The following is a 14,130-nucleotide window of genomic DNA, read 5'->3' on the forward strand; positions in this document are numbered from 1 at the left end:
TGGTTTTTTTTGTTGTAAAAAATATAAAAAATAAAAAATAAAAAGTGCATGTTAGAATGGAAGGAAGGGTTGAATCGCGCCTTCTCCCAGATCTGACCCCAAGGATCAGAGGCGGACTCAGAAAATAGCAGGATTGGCCTTTTCCCCATAGGAATCACCTTGATGCTGGTCTTTGACCGTAAGAAAGATGCAATACAATAAATCCACCTAACGAAGCTCATGGTGTGTGAAATTATGGGAACACATAACTTTACAAACTTTTTTTTCTGATTCCTGACTCAATCTCTGTATTGTAGCAACTAAAAAATGACCAGTGGTAGAACACTTCTTACAAGTTACCCAACATTTCTGGGTGTGTCTTTCACTTTCGAGATGGAGGAAGGGAAGCAAAGAAGAAAACACAAACCCATGAAGGGGGAGGGCATGCAGTAAAAAAAAAGACTGTTCTGGGTCTTAGATTAAACAAATCCCTTGAATTTTAACAGCTTTCAACTAATTCAGAAATAGAAAATGACATGGTTTGGACTACTGGGCCATCTTGGTTGGAGGATTCTAGATGTTGTGGTCAAAAGTTAACTCTTCCAGATAAAGCTTGCAACATGTAATTGTGCATTTTGGTTGGCCCCATAAAGGAATCTGGGGCAGGTTCAGAGCCGGCCATTTAGGGCGGCGTGCACTGCCCCTTTCCCCAGCTGTATCGTGCCTCAGCTGCCAGACAGGCAGCCTCTGGGCCAATCCGCCGCCTTTCAAGGCTGCAGGAAGCTGCAAAAGGCCGCTTCACCCCAGCCTGGAAAGGGTGTCCTGCGGGCTTGAAGCCCAGCGACACCTGGCGACGGCGGGGAGGGCGAAGAAAGGGGCCGCTTGGCCCTTTCTTCTCTGCGTCGCTGGCGCAGCCGTCTGAAGGCTGCGCCCAGCGACGCAAACCCAGAAGAGCTACGGAAACGGAGCTCCTTCTGGGGTTGCGGAAAGGGTGCCCTAGGCGCCTCGGCATGGCCCCATTATGTCACAGACCACGCCGTCTCGTTTGGCGGCAGCGCGGTCATGACGTAGTGATGGCAGCGGCCGTGTGGAACGGCCGCCGCATTTCTACACACAGAGCGCATACTAGGGTTAGGGCTGTGTGGAAGCACCACCCTCCTAACCCTCGTAGCGCTCTGCGCATACTTTCTGGTGGTCTTTAACCCGCCATTGTTTGGATTTATGGATTTGCTATATGGACAACCATGGCTACCCCTAGTGTTCTTGCAAGATTGTAGTGACAAGGATGGTTCACCCACATGACCCTTTGAGCCTGGCTCCAGTACAAAAAGGAAAAGTATCTACTGAAAGGAAACTTAGGGTCTTGTACAGACGGCCAAAATAAATCTGCTTTGGGTTCACTGTGGAGGTATCTGTTTAAATGACACACGCATCTTAAGGTCAGAAGCTGCACCCAAAGCTGTGCTCTCGTCCTCAGGACTGGAGAGTGTTCTGGCACAGTTTCCGGCCTCTTAGGATGCATACCATCATTTAAAACAGTATACCTCCAAAGTGACCCAAAAGCCGATTATTTTGGCCTGTCTGTATGGGCCTTAGAGTGTGGCTATTAAATTGTTGTTACTCTCTTTGAAATATATGCCTCCAGCACTCTACAAACTCTGTCTATGATTCGTTGGTCATTTCTGGAGATGTTTCTGCTGGCTAGGAAAAGAAAAGATGAAACATAAACCTGTTTCACAATAAACACTTCTCTGATCTTCATGTGCAAATGTAGAGGAAGATATGGAATAGGACGGAAATTTAACAGTGGGATACGTGTCACAATTACAATGGACTTGCTTCAATGGACCATTGTGAACAGAGTTGGATTGTTCATCTGTCAGGGATGTTTGGATTTCCAGCTCAGCAAGGGGAGGATTAGATGAACTTGGGAACCCTTCTGATCTACAATACAATTCTAACACTTAAGAGGTTTTTAGATGATTTAAACTTTTGTATTTGCATTTTAATGCTTGTATCTTTTTTAACTTGTACTGTTTTAAAATTTTGTTAGCTGTCTGCTATGGTCCCTATATTGGGAGGAAGGCAGGATATAAATAAATAAATAAAAAAATAAATAATAGTAACAACTCTTTGAATTTTTTGTATATATTTTTTTATGTTTGTATCTGTGTGTCGCTCTGGGTCCCTTTTGGGAGAAAGGTGGCATACAAAAAATTATCACCAATCATTCCCTCTCATGTTCCATGATACTCATAGACATGCTCGAAAGCATTTCAAAGGGCAAATAATAATACCTATTGCCTCTCGAGTCTTACCAATTTGTCCTGAAGTTTTGGCTTTCATCCATGATCCTGCTGTCTAGAGAGGTCAAGAATCAATGAAGAAAATATAGATGTGAGTACAAAAATGTGTGTACATGATGAAAGGAAATCTTTCCAGACAGACCGACTGCAAGTGGATCTGGTCTGCAATGGCTGAAAGCCACTGCATTCTGTTGTCCTGAAATATTTGTTGGCATCTTCATTGCCTCTAGGACCTGGACTGCTGGACTGTTTTTATCCAAACTGACACCCCCCAGGTGTGTTTGGCTTCATTTCCAGTCATTGAACAATAATGTTGTTAATATTATTATACTGTATTTATTTGACCTGTTGGTGGGGATGAAGGGTTTGTCATTCCACACAACATACTAGATTGAGGGAAAGTGGCACAGCGAGCATAGGAAAACTATGGAAAGCAAAGTATAGAGAAGGTACCATTCTTATCTCTGGATCACATTGTGCCCCGAACACAATTTTGAAAAGTACTTTTTAAAACTACCACTCCAGAGATCCCTATCAGCCTGGAAAATACCAGGTTACCTGGGGTATTTGTGGGTTGTGTCCATAAAGTAGAGAGCCAGTGTTGGAGTGTCGGACTAGCCACCATGGGGATAAGAGTTAAATCTCTGCTCAACCATAGAAAACCACTGAGGTTACCACGGGCAAGCCATTCACTCTCCGCCTCAGAGGAAGGCCATGGCAAATCGCCTTGAAATGTTGCCAAGAAAACCTTGTGATAGGGTTGCCTAATGCCGCTAAATTAGGAAACAACTTGAGCAGCAACAACAGTCCACAAGTAACATTTCCACTCTCTGCCTTCTCTATTGAACTGGGATTGGAATTGTGTTGACCTTCAGAGGTCATTGGACTCAGCATTCATCACTGTTGGAAATTCTGTCTAGGTTTGCAACAGGTTTGGAGGGTTGCACGATTCCCACCCTGCAATGAACAATAGAAACATATTTCCAATCTCCATCTCTTTCTGCATTTCCCCACAAAGAGAGACTTTAGCTAAGAAAGGCTCTAAAGCTGGTGTTTCCCAATCCAAGCACTCTCTTGTCGGCCTCTTCATTGACTTCATCTGATCTCGCCACTGCTCCTTCACCAACTGTTGTGCTCCTTGCCTCCAATAGATCCTTTGGATGTGTGCTCCCATGCCATGCCTACAAGCTTTTAAGACCGGAAGGAAAAGGGAGATTCCTCCTGTTCTCCACTACACCTTCCTGAGCTTCCCACCAATGTGTATTAATCAACTGGCATGCTATTCCTCTTACACATCTACATGGTGTGAGTAAGGCTGGCATCAGGAACTGGCATCATTGAGCACCCACTGAGTCTCACTCAGCCAAACCCCTGGAAAACAGGTTTGGTCCTCCCACTCCTCTGCTAACTACCAATATGCTATTTGTCCTTGCAACTGCAATGAAAGGAGCATGGGAGAAGGAGCAATAGCCTCATAGAATCATAAATCATAGAATCATAGGATCGTAGAGTTGGAAGAGACCACAAGGGCCACCCAGTCCAACCCCCTTCCATGCAGGAAATCACAATCAAATCCCCGACAGATGGCCACACCTCTGTTTGAAGACCTCTAAGAAGGAGACTCACTACCCTCGAGGGAGTTTTTTCCACTTCAAACAGCCCTTACTGTCAGGAGTTCCTCCTAATGTGAGATGGAATCTCTTTTCCTGCAGTTGCTCCATTGCTCCGGGTCCCTAGTCTCTGGAGCAGCAGAAAAACAAGCTTGCTCCCTCCTCAATATGACATCCTTCAAATATTAAACCGCTCATCATATCACCTCTTAACCTTCTCTCTCCAGGCTAAACACCCCAGCTCCTAAGTCGTTCCTCATAGGGATGGTTTCCAGACCTTTCACCATTTTAGTCGCTGTCCTTTGACAGCCTCCAGTTTCTCAATGTCCTTTTAAGTGTTGTCCCAGAACTGGACACGTATTTAAGGTAGGGCCTGACCAAAGCAGAATAGAGTGGCTCTATTACTTCCCTGGATCTAGACACTACTTCTATTGATGAAGCCTAACATCGCATTGGCTTTGAAGTTTATCGCATTAGGCTTAAACCGCTCCTCAGCGCATTCTAACGGGGGCGAGCGGGGGCGCACCGGAACGCAATGGGCACCATATGGGGCCCAAAACGCGACTTTATCACATGGGGGGACGCCGCCACCCGCCACCGAGCGTTCCCATCGCATCCCAATTCATTTCAGAGGGCGCCATTTCTAGGGACGCTTTGAAACATTTCCCGAAATGGCGCCCTCTGGAACCGAATTGGACGAGATGGGAACGCGTGGCGGTGGCGGCATCCCCCCCCGTGCGATAAAGTCGCGTTTTGGGCCCCATCCGGTGCCCATCGCGTTCCTGCGCGCCCCCTCTCGCCCCCGTTAGAACCGCTGAGGAGCGGTTTAAGCCCCATGCGTTAAACTCTTTTGTTAGCTGCCACATACACCGTTGACCTATGTTCAACTTATGGTCTACTGGACTCCTAGATCCTTTCACACGTAGTTTCATTCAGCCAGGTGTTCCCTATCTTATATCTGTGCTTTTCATTTTTCCGCCCTAAGTGCAGTACTTTACATTTCTCCATGTTGAAATTCATTTTGTTAGCTTTGGCCCAGTTTTCTAGTCTGTTCAGGTCATTTTGAATCTTGATCCTTTCCTCTGGAGTATTAGCTACTCCTCCTATTTTGGTGTCATCTGCAAATTTGTAAGTATTCCCCCAATTTTGTCCTCCAAGTCATTGAAAATGTAATGTAATTGATCATTCTAACTAGTGTAGAGCCATTGAATCAATGGATTTATGTACAGTTGCCTCACAATTTAACAATTGAATCAGTGGGCTGACTTTAATGAGACTATCAGAATTCGGCCTTATTGACCCCTCCGCCCTGCACTGCATTGGGTCTACAATAGTGTAGAAGAGACACATTTGGACTACAACTCCCAAAATCCCCTAGCCACACTTCTACCAAGCTGTGGCTAGAGCGGGTTATTAAAGAAGCCAGCAGTGTGAGGGAGAAAGAGCAAGGCCACCCAGGAAATACCTGGAAAATACCTTGCTCAAAAACTTCCCTACATTTGAAGATTGGACTAGATGTGGAGTCCACCAGATAAGGTGATGTTTGCTGACTGACAACCATATATATTATATTCATTTCTGTGAAAATGGAGATATTAAAAGCACTTTACACAGCACCAAAAATCACCCTTTTGCACGGGATTTCCCCATGTGATAACCCCTAAGATGATAAGATTGGAGAAAATACCATATAATATTGTATTAGCAAGACAGTATAAAAGATATTATTAAAAATCAACCCAAACCCCCTAGGAAAATCTGGGTCAAAAAGTCTCAGGTCGCCCCGGTAAAACTGATCAGCTGGATGCTAGGCAAACAGCCCTGGAGAGCCACTCCACAATGGAATGCCATTTGCAGCTCATGTCTCATAGGTTTATGGGTGGAGTAGTATACATTAAAGGGTTATATAGTTAGGATTCCATACGAGGTTAAGGAACCCAGTTTTCATCCAAGGAAGTGGTGGGTGGGGGTAACAGGAAAAATGTCGGACCCCAAAAATATAGAATCTTCTAATTTAAAACATTTAGCACAAAGAATTAGAGAAAGTAATCTCTTGGAAGGGGGGAAAACAATGAAATATGTAATCATCAAAAAGCAATGCCACTGAAAGAAAGAATGTAGTTTTCTGGAAAATCCAGAGGCAGAGGGCCAGGTTTCTCCCAGCCCTGCCATATTGACTCCATCTGTCAAGTCCTTACCACGTTGTGTTGGTGAGACCTTTCTACTGTTTTTCTTGCTGTTAGGGGAAAGAGAGAAAGCTCAATGTCAGACTATAGACTTATCAACACAGTCCTGTTCTGCCGCGTATACTGAAAGGAAATGCATTCATACCATTTTGGGAGCACTCTGTTGGCACTTTTGTTCCATTGCATGGATCAGGTTGTGCTGGCCCTAACTCTACCTCCCCTGGCCTATACCCTACCCATATGCCTTTCATTGTTCGTGTGGTGTTGTGTGTGTTTTTAAAACACATTCCAGAGTTGTTTAATGTTAAACACACCAATAATAGAAAGTAATACAATAACAAAAAACCCAGCTGTTATGGAACAGTGAAGGGGTAGAGAGGCGAAGACACGAAACCATGTGACCATGCCGTCACGGATAATTACCACAGGATTAATATACCACACCTGTGGACTAGTGATTATACCAGAGCAATGGGAGCCTATTGATTGGTTTTTCCTGTTAATGGTAGGTTGTGCTAAAACAATGGAAGACAAGGCAGTGTTGAGAGGGGAGATGGCTATTGCCAGATCAACTTTTATGACAGCTTAAAAGCCGCATTTGATAAAGCCCTACGCACCTCAAGAAGATGGTTGAGCGACTACAACACTCCACCTTCTTGACCTTTGTGATCAAGACTAAGATGAGGCCTTGTGAGAGACCCTCAGCGAGCAAACAGCAAAGCAGTCTTGTAACCACCTCTACAGATCTCAGAGTGCCTGACTGTGTTGATTAAACAGAGGTATACAAGTCACCGTGTGCTAATGCTCAAGCATTACCAAGGACTGCCGCCTGCTCTCAGAGTCGCTGTTTGACTGCTCCCTTTGGTATTCTGTTCATTACACGGACTAGTAAGAAAGATAGTAAAAGGAAAGACAACATTAGGGCTACTGCAAGACATTTTGCTTGTCTCAAACAAAGGATTGTTTAATTACATATGAACTGTTTTTTTAATTATGTCTCATGTCAAAGGTTTTTTAAAGCAGAAAGTGATTAAATAAATACTATACAAAGCACAACCCATCTCATTGCAATAACATTGGATCTTACTAACAACACTGGTAAAAAGGACAGTCACCCACCCACATCGGATTGTAGTATAATTTGGATCAGGCGGGAGACATACATAGTCTGTCTTCTAGTATATGCAATGTGTGGAGGACAGAGCTGGGTAGGGCTTCAGGAGGAAAAGCCAGAGTTATATCTATCATCTGCACATCACTACCTGGGTGGTGTTTCTATCTGCTTTGACAGTAGGGCTGGCTCTGCACAATGTTTGAGGGAGGAAGCCAGGAACCATGTGTGTGCTGCTATAGGCTGGGGTGATGGAAGCATGGATCAAGATGTTTCTGGGTTGCAGAAAATGCACATATACATGTGAATGATCTTTTGTATTAAAAGCAGAGGAGTGCGTACAGTGAGCCAAATCAGTTATGAAGGTGAAACAAGAACTTGGCATTGGCAGGGCAGGATTTCTGAGCCCTATTATAACTTGAAAAGAGCTGACATGTGTTTGAAAAATGTGGCCTCTATGTGGTCCCTAGGCTGCAAATGTGTGCATTTTGGTATATATAGTCAAAGAGTGGGAAACTGCGACCTTCCAGATGCTTTTGGACTGCATCCTTCACAACTGGCTATGTGGCCACCAGCCCAACAATCTGCTACCCACAGTGGCCAATTTGATGCCTGGGTTCATCAGTGGGGGAATTCCCTTTCTTGCCATTCTACCCAAATAATTGGTCCCTTGCAACACACTGCCTCTTGAATACACATATCTTAGTGTATCCCTTATTTTGACACCAATGGTGATCTTCTTCTCTAAACCTGGTGCTTATACAACTACACCAGCTGCACAACTGGCCTAATGGGAAAAGCAAGTAGCCATAGGTTGTAAAGCTAGATGAGTGGTTTTCAACCTTTGGTCCTCCAGGACTTCTGTTTCCAGAAAAATTAGGTAGCATGGCTCATAGTCAAGGAATGTGTGAACCAGACCAAAACATCTGGAGAACCCAAGACTTGAAGACCAATGAAAGTTATATTAACTAACGGCAGTGAACTAGAGTGGCCACCTTCAACCTGGTATCCTCCTGATGTGTTGCACTATAACTCTTTTCATCCCTGAGCCAGAAGAGCTGCTTGCCATGCAGGCTCAGTTGGTGTGTGAGAGAAGAGGTGTCATAGTCTATTTGGAGGGTATCAGGTTGAGAAAGGCTGGACTGTAGTGTTACTGACTTATGACACCACTTGATAACTTGTTAGATGATACAACTATACCTTATCCAGGCTCATCAGGGCAGTTATAACATCACCAGGCTTCCCTTGCATGACATCAGTTGCAAGCACAGTTTCTGAAATGGTGGCCCCACGGATATTGCGTAGAACAATCTCTTGTTCCTGCTCTATATTGAATCTGATGGACCTGACCTCCTCAATTATTCTGTAAGGATCAAAATCAAAAAGAAAAAAATCTTGACGGCTTCTTCCATCAACTGCATTTTCCGCTATTAGGTAACATCTCAAAGGCTGGACAGTGTTTTGATATTTCATGTTGCAAAGTGGGGAAGAGCTAAAACGATGTAAAGTATGAAAACTGTCATTTAAAAGATCTGATAAAGACCTGATAAGGAGAGATATGGGAGAAGATCCCCAGAAAGAGAGAGGATGCTAATGAGACAAGGAACAAAAAGACTGGAGGAGGAGAGGAAGGAAAAAACAGACCAGACAGGTGGAGAAGAGGTTGCATCCGGAGGAGAAACTAAATCAGCTGGTGGAGAAGAATAAAGATTTAAGATTGTTGTTTTGAATTCTGTGGGTATAGGTGGCATATTAATTTGATTTGTAATCACAACTATATTAAAAGTTAGTGAAAGTTATTAGAATGAAAATTATATCATGGAACGTAAAAGGTATGAACTCAGCAACAAAAAGAAGCAAGGTATTCAATCTTATTACCAGACAAAAAGCTGATCTAGTATGTATTCAGGAATCACACATTATTAGCAGAGATAGAAGATTAATTAGCAGAGAAAGCCTAGGCAGAGAATTTTTTGCAGTAGCTCCCAAAAGGAAAAGAGGTGTAATCGTTTATGTTAAGAAGCATTATGATCCCAAAGAAATCTTTAATGATAAAGAAGGCCATCAGGTAGGAGTAGAAATTAATTTAGAAGGGGAAAAAACCTTAGTAGTGGGTATTTATTGTCCTTTAAAATATAAAAGTAAATTCTATGAAAATCTATATCTTAAAATTCTGGATCTTCAATATGAGAACTTAATTTTAATAGGAGACTATAATGGAGTATGGGAACTGAAATTGGATAGAATAGGGAAAAAGGAAATCAAAGAAAAACAGGGAAAGCTACCCAAATCCTTTTTCGAATGAACAGAAAATTTAAATTTAATAGACTCCTGGAGGCAATTGTATGACAAGAAAAAAGAATACACCTTTGCTTCCCCCAGACATAACTCATTAGCAAGAATTGATATGATCTTGGTATCAAAATCATTGATGGGAAATTTGTCTGAAATATAAGTATTACCAAGAACAATCTCAGATCATAATATGTTAAAATTAGAGTTGAAAGAGAGAAATAAAAGATCCAGTTGGAGATTATATGAAGGCTTGCTATTAGATCCTGAAACTGTTGAAGGGGCAAAAATAATGATAAAGAACTATTTTAAAGAAAATATGAACAATGAGGTGTGTACAGAAATAGTTTGGGATGCGGCAAAAGCCGTCTTTAGAGGATATTTTATTCAGCAAAGCAATATAAAGAGGGGAAAACAAAAAGAAAATATTAAAAAAATTCAGGCCTTAATAAAAGAAGAAGAGAAGAAATTGAAAGAGGATTTGGGTAACTCAGAAATAAAAATGAAAATCAAGCTTTTACAAAAACAATTGGATTCGACTTTAATAGAGGAAATGGGGGGGGGATAAAATAAATAAATAAATAAATAAATAAATAGGATCATTTTGAACATGCTAATAAGGTTGGGAGATGGCTAGCCCTTAAATTGAAAGAAAAGAAAAACAAGAATCAAATCTTGAAAATCAGTAGAGAGGGGAATACATTGACAAGACAAGAAGATATTAAATAGGCTTTCTTTGATTACTATAGAAATTTATATGACAACGAGAATCTTAATGTGGAAAATTTATATGACTGGTGTAATGAAGAGGAAATAATAAAATTAGATGAAGATAAAATAAATTTCTTATAGAAAGATATAACTATTGATGAAATTTTTAGGAGCAATAGAGGATGGGAAAACTCATAAAACCCCAGGACCAGACGGTTTTCCCTTATCTTTCTATAAAACATTTAAAGAAGAATTATGTTTTCCCTTATACCAAGTTTTTAAAGAAGCTCTTACTAACAAGATACCAGACACATGGAAGGAAGTGAATATTACCCTAATCTTGAAAGAAAATAAAGCAGATGATGACCCGACTAATTATAGACCCATATCACTATTAAATTCTGACTATAAAATATACACATCAATTTTGGCTAACAGACTAAAAAAGTGTCTAAATAAAATCATTGGCACAGACCAAAAAGGTTTTCTCCCCAGAAGAAAACTAAGAGAAAATATAAGATATGTTTTACATATTTTAGAATACTATTACAGACACAAAGAAAAGCAAGCAGGGTTATTTTTTCTAGACCTACAAAAAGCTTTTGACTCTGTAAATTGGAATATGATGTTTATGACCCTAGAAGGAATGAATGTAGGAGATAATCTTCGTAAATGAATAGAAGGTCTTTATAGGGATCAAAAAGCTAATATTTTAATAAATGGGGATAAAAACCCCTCTTTTCCAATTAAAAAAGGAATATGCCAGGGATGCCCTTTGTCCTCCCTCCTTTTTATAATTGTGATAGAAATTTTAATTAGGAAAATTAATTTGGACAATGATTTGAAGGGAGTGAAAATTAAAAAAAACATATATATAAAATAAGGGCCTATGCTGATGACCTGTTTATATATTAGTTTTATATGCTGTTTTATATCTTGTTTTATCTCTTTTATTGATTATTGTAATTTTATCTGGATTTGTACGCCACGATCTGAATTGGAAAAGCGGGATAGAAATAAACTTTTATTACTATATTATATATTATAAATTTGGTGAACCCATTAGAAAATGTAGAAAAATTAATGGAGATTTTAAATAATTTTGGAAGCCTCAGTGGCTGTAGAGTGAACCTACAAAAACCACAATTTCAACTAAAAATATGAATAAAGAACAGATTTGTGAATTAATTAAACGTACTGGAATTGAAGTTAAAGGGGAAATAAGATATTTAGGATTAACCATTTAGAATAAAACGAATGAACTTTTTGGAAATAACTATGTCACATTATGGGGAAAAAATTAAAAATGAGCTAAATAAATGGAACAAATTACACTTATCCTTTTTAGGCAGGATAGCCACTATTAAAATGAATATATTACCCAAAATCCTCTTTCTCTTCCAAACACTCCCAATTATAATCCCAGAAAAAATCCTTAAGAATGGGCAAAAAGATCTAACAAACTTTATTTGGGAAGGGAAAAAACCCTGAGTAAAACTAAAGGCTTTACAAGATGCAAGGGAAAGAGGAGGGTTAATGGTTCCAGACATTAAATTATATTAGGAGGCTAACTGCCTACTATGGATAAAGAATTGGATAAACGTACAATACAAAAAAACCATTAGAATTGTAATGCGAAGGTCTTAAATTCGGACTTCATGCTTTTCTTTTATACGACAAAGAAAAGGCGGATCATTCTATTAAAAACCATTGTATTAGGCATGCTCTGTTAAAGATATGGAAGAAATATAACGATAGGATAGTCACTGGGGCCTGTTACAGACAGCCAAAATAAAGCTGCTTCGAGTCACAGTGGAGGTATGGTGTTTCAATGATGCATGCGTCCTAAGAGACCAGAAGTTGCACCAAAGCCACGCTCCAGACTGGACGTATGCATCATTGAAACACCACACCTCCACTGTGACTCGAAGCAGCTTTATTTTGGCTGTCTGTAACAGGCCTGGGTCTCCAAAATGGGCCTCCCCGTTAGAAGCAATTTATAGAACACAAAAGGAAAGAGAAGGAAATTGGATTACTTACGAAGATTTGTTAAAACTTAAGGGTAAAGAGCTAGAAATTAAAACACAAAAAGAATTTGATACACAGGGTTTCAATCTGAATTGGTTTGAATATCAACAGATTTATGCTAAAACTCAACATGATTTTAAAAAATGGGAGAAGAAGGATAATAGTTCAGAGATAGAAAAACTTCTGCTGATTAAAGGAAACCAAAAAGGTATAATGGGAAAATTATATAAAGTACTGCTAAGCTGGGACACAGAACAAGAAATAATTATGGAAACAATGATAAAATGGGCCAAAGATTGTGGACATGCCATCAATTTAGACCAATGGGAAAAAGCATGGAAAAAAAATATAAAATTTACAGCAGCCCAAAATCTCAGAGAAAACTGGTTTAAGATGTATTTTAGATGGCACTTAATACTGGCACAATTAGCTAAAATATATAAAAATACAAATAATAATTGTTGGAAATGTGATAAAGCTATCGGATCTTATTTCCACTACTGGTGGACCTGTGGGAAGGCAAAAAAATTTTGGAAAACCATTACTAATGAAATAAATGAGATTTTAGATATTGACATGAAAATGACCCCAGAAGCTATGCTATTAGGAATGTTTGAAGATAATTTGGATAAGAAATACGGCAAAATTTTAATGTATATGGTTTTTGTTGCCAGGATTCTATATGCAAAGAAATGGAGATCGAAAGAGCTACCTAAACTTGAGGATTATTGGTCTATCTGTCTAGACGAAATGATGCAAATGGACAAACTTTCCAGTGTGATAAAAGAAGACTCTTGGGAGATTGTATCTAAAGACTAGTGTAAAGTCTTAGGTTATATTCAAAAGAAATGGGATGACATAGTAATATGATATCAATACCATGATGCCATCTATTTATGTTAGAGGCTAGCTTTTGTTAGTATAATAGTTTAGAGAGAATTCTGAAATAGGATATAGAAAATAAGGATCTAATTATTTTCTCTGACTTGAAACTATTGTGAAAGTAACATATTTCTCTATCTCTTTGCTGAAATATATTGTATTTTTAGAATGACTTTGATTTGGGGGAAAATAATTGTCCTCTCGGACCAACTTTTTGAAAGATAATTAATTTTAGAGAAGATAAGTTTAAAGTAAGAGAGTAATAAGCGTTACAAATCACTTCCCTTCCCATTTTGAAATAACAATGGAAGATTGACAAGGATGTGGGGAGAAGTTAACTGTTTGTTTAGAAGTTAGGAACAGAATATTCAGAGGAGGATTGGTAGGGAGAGGATAGAGATGGAAGAAGGTTAAGTAAGTGAAGAAGGTCTGAGTAGGTGTGAATAAGAGGGTAACTTAAAAGAGGAGTGGAATGTCTGATTTGTTGGATTTTCTAAGTAAGATATTAGGAGCGGGTAGCTATCTTTAAGAGGGTAAAAGATAGGAAAGTACAAAGTGTTGATGGATTAACTTCTCGGAATGAAAGATGCTAAACAAATATGGATATGCTAAGTAACTTCTGTTTTTGTGTGTGGAAATGTTTATGATTTGTGTATATGTGTTTTCTTTTCTTTTAAAATCTAATAAAAATTAATTAATTAATTAATTAATTTTAAAAAAAGATCTTTTCCCTTCCTCCTACCCACACCTTTTTTCCTCTTTCTGACACCTCTTTCCCCACCTCCACCCCTGCAGCCCCCTCCCATAGGCTGGGATCTGATCTGATCATTTACGGAAAGCTTTTGAAATGAGACTGCCAGCTGTTTAAGATAAAGCCAGTATTTGTCCCTAGGGCCAAAGTTTCCACTCCTGCACAAGAGTGGAAGTTATATTTGACATGTGTCTTTGAAGGTTATCGCATCAGTGCCTGAAACGTTTCTATTCTGTTCCCAAAACGTTTCAAGATGTAACGTTATGGGAACGGA

The 14,130-nt window shown here is 39.8% G+C and overlaps 1 protein-coding gene across 1 annotated transcript in view; it reads right to left on the reverse strand.

The window, feature by feature from the left end:
• Positions 1-1,641: 1,641 nt before the first annotated feature.
• Positions 1,642-14,130, reverse strand: part of CATSPER4 (cation channel sperm associated 4) — a 31,350-nt gene continuing 18,861 nt past the window's right edge. Inside the window, exons 11-12 of the mRNA XM_042458484.1 lie at positions 8,393-8,555; positions 1,642-1,680 (exon numbers count right to left, since the gene is read on the reverse strand). Of these exons, the coding sequence (XP_042314418.1) occupies positions 1,642-1,680; positions 8,393-8,555 (202 nt within the window). The remainder of the gene's footprint in view (positions 1,681-8,392; positions 8,556-14,130) is intronic.

This window comes from Sceloporus undulatus, chromosome 3 (assembly GCF_019175285.1).
Source record: "Sceloporus undulatus isolate JIND9_A2432 ecotype Alabama chromosome 3, SceUnd_v1.1, whole genome shotgun sequence".
Taxonomy (NCBI): Eukaryota; Metazoa; Chordata; class Lepidosauria; order Squamata; family Phrynosomatidae; genus Sceloporus; species Sceloporus undulatus.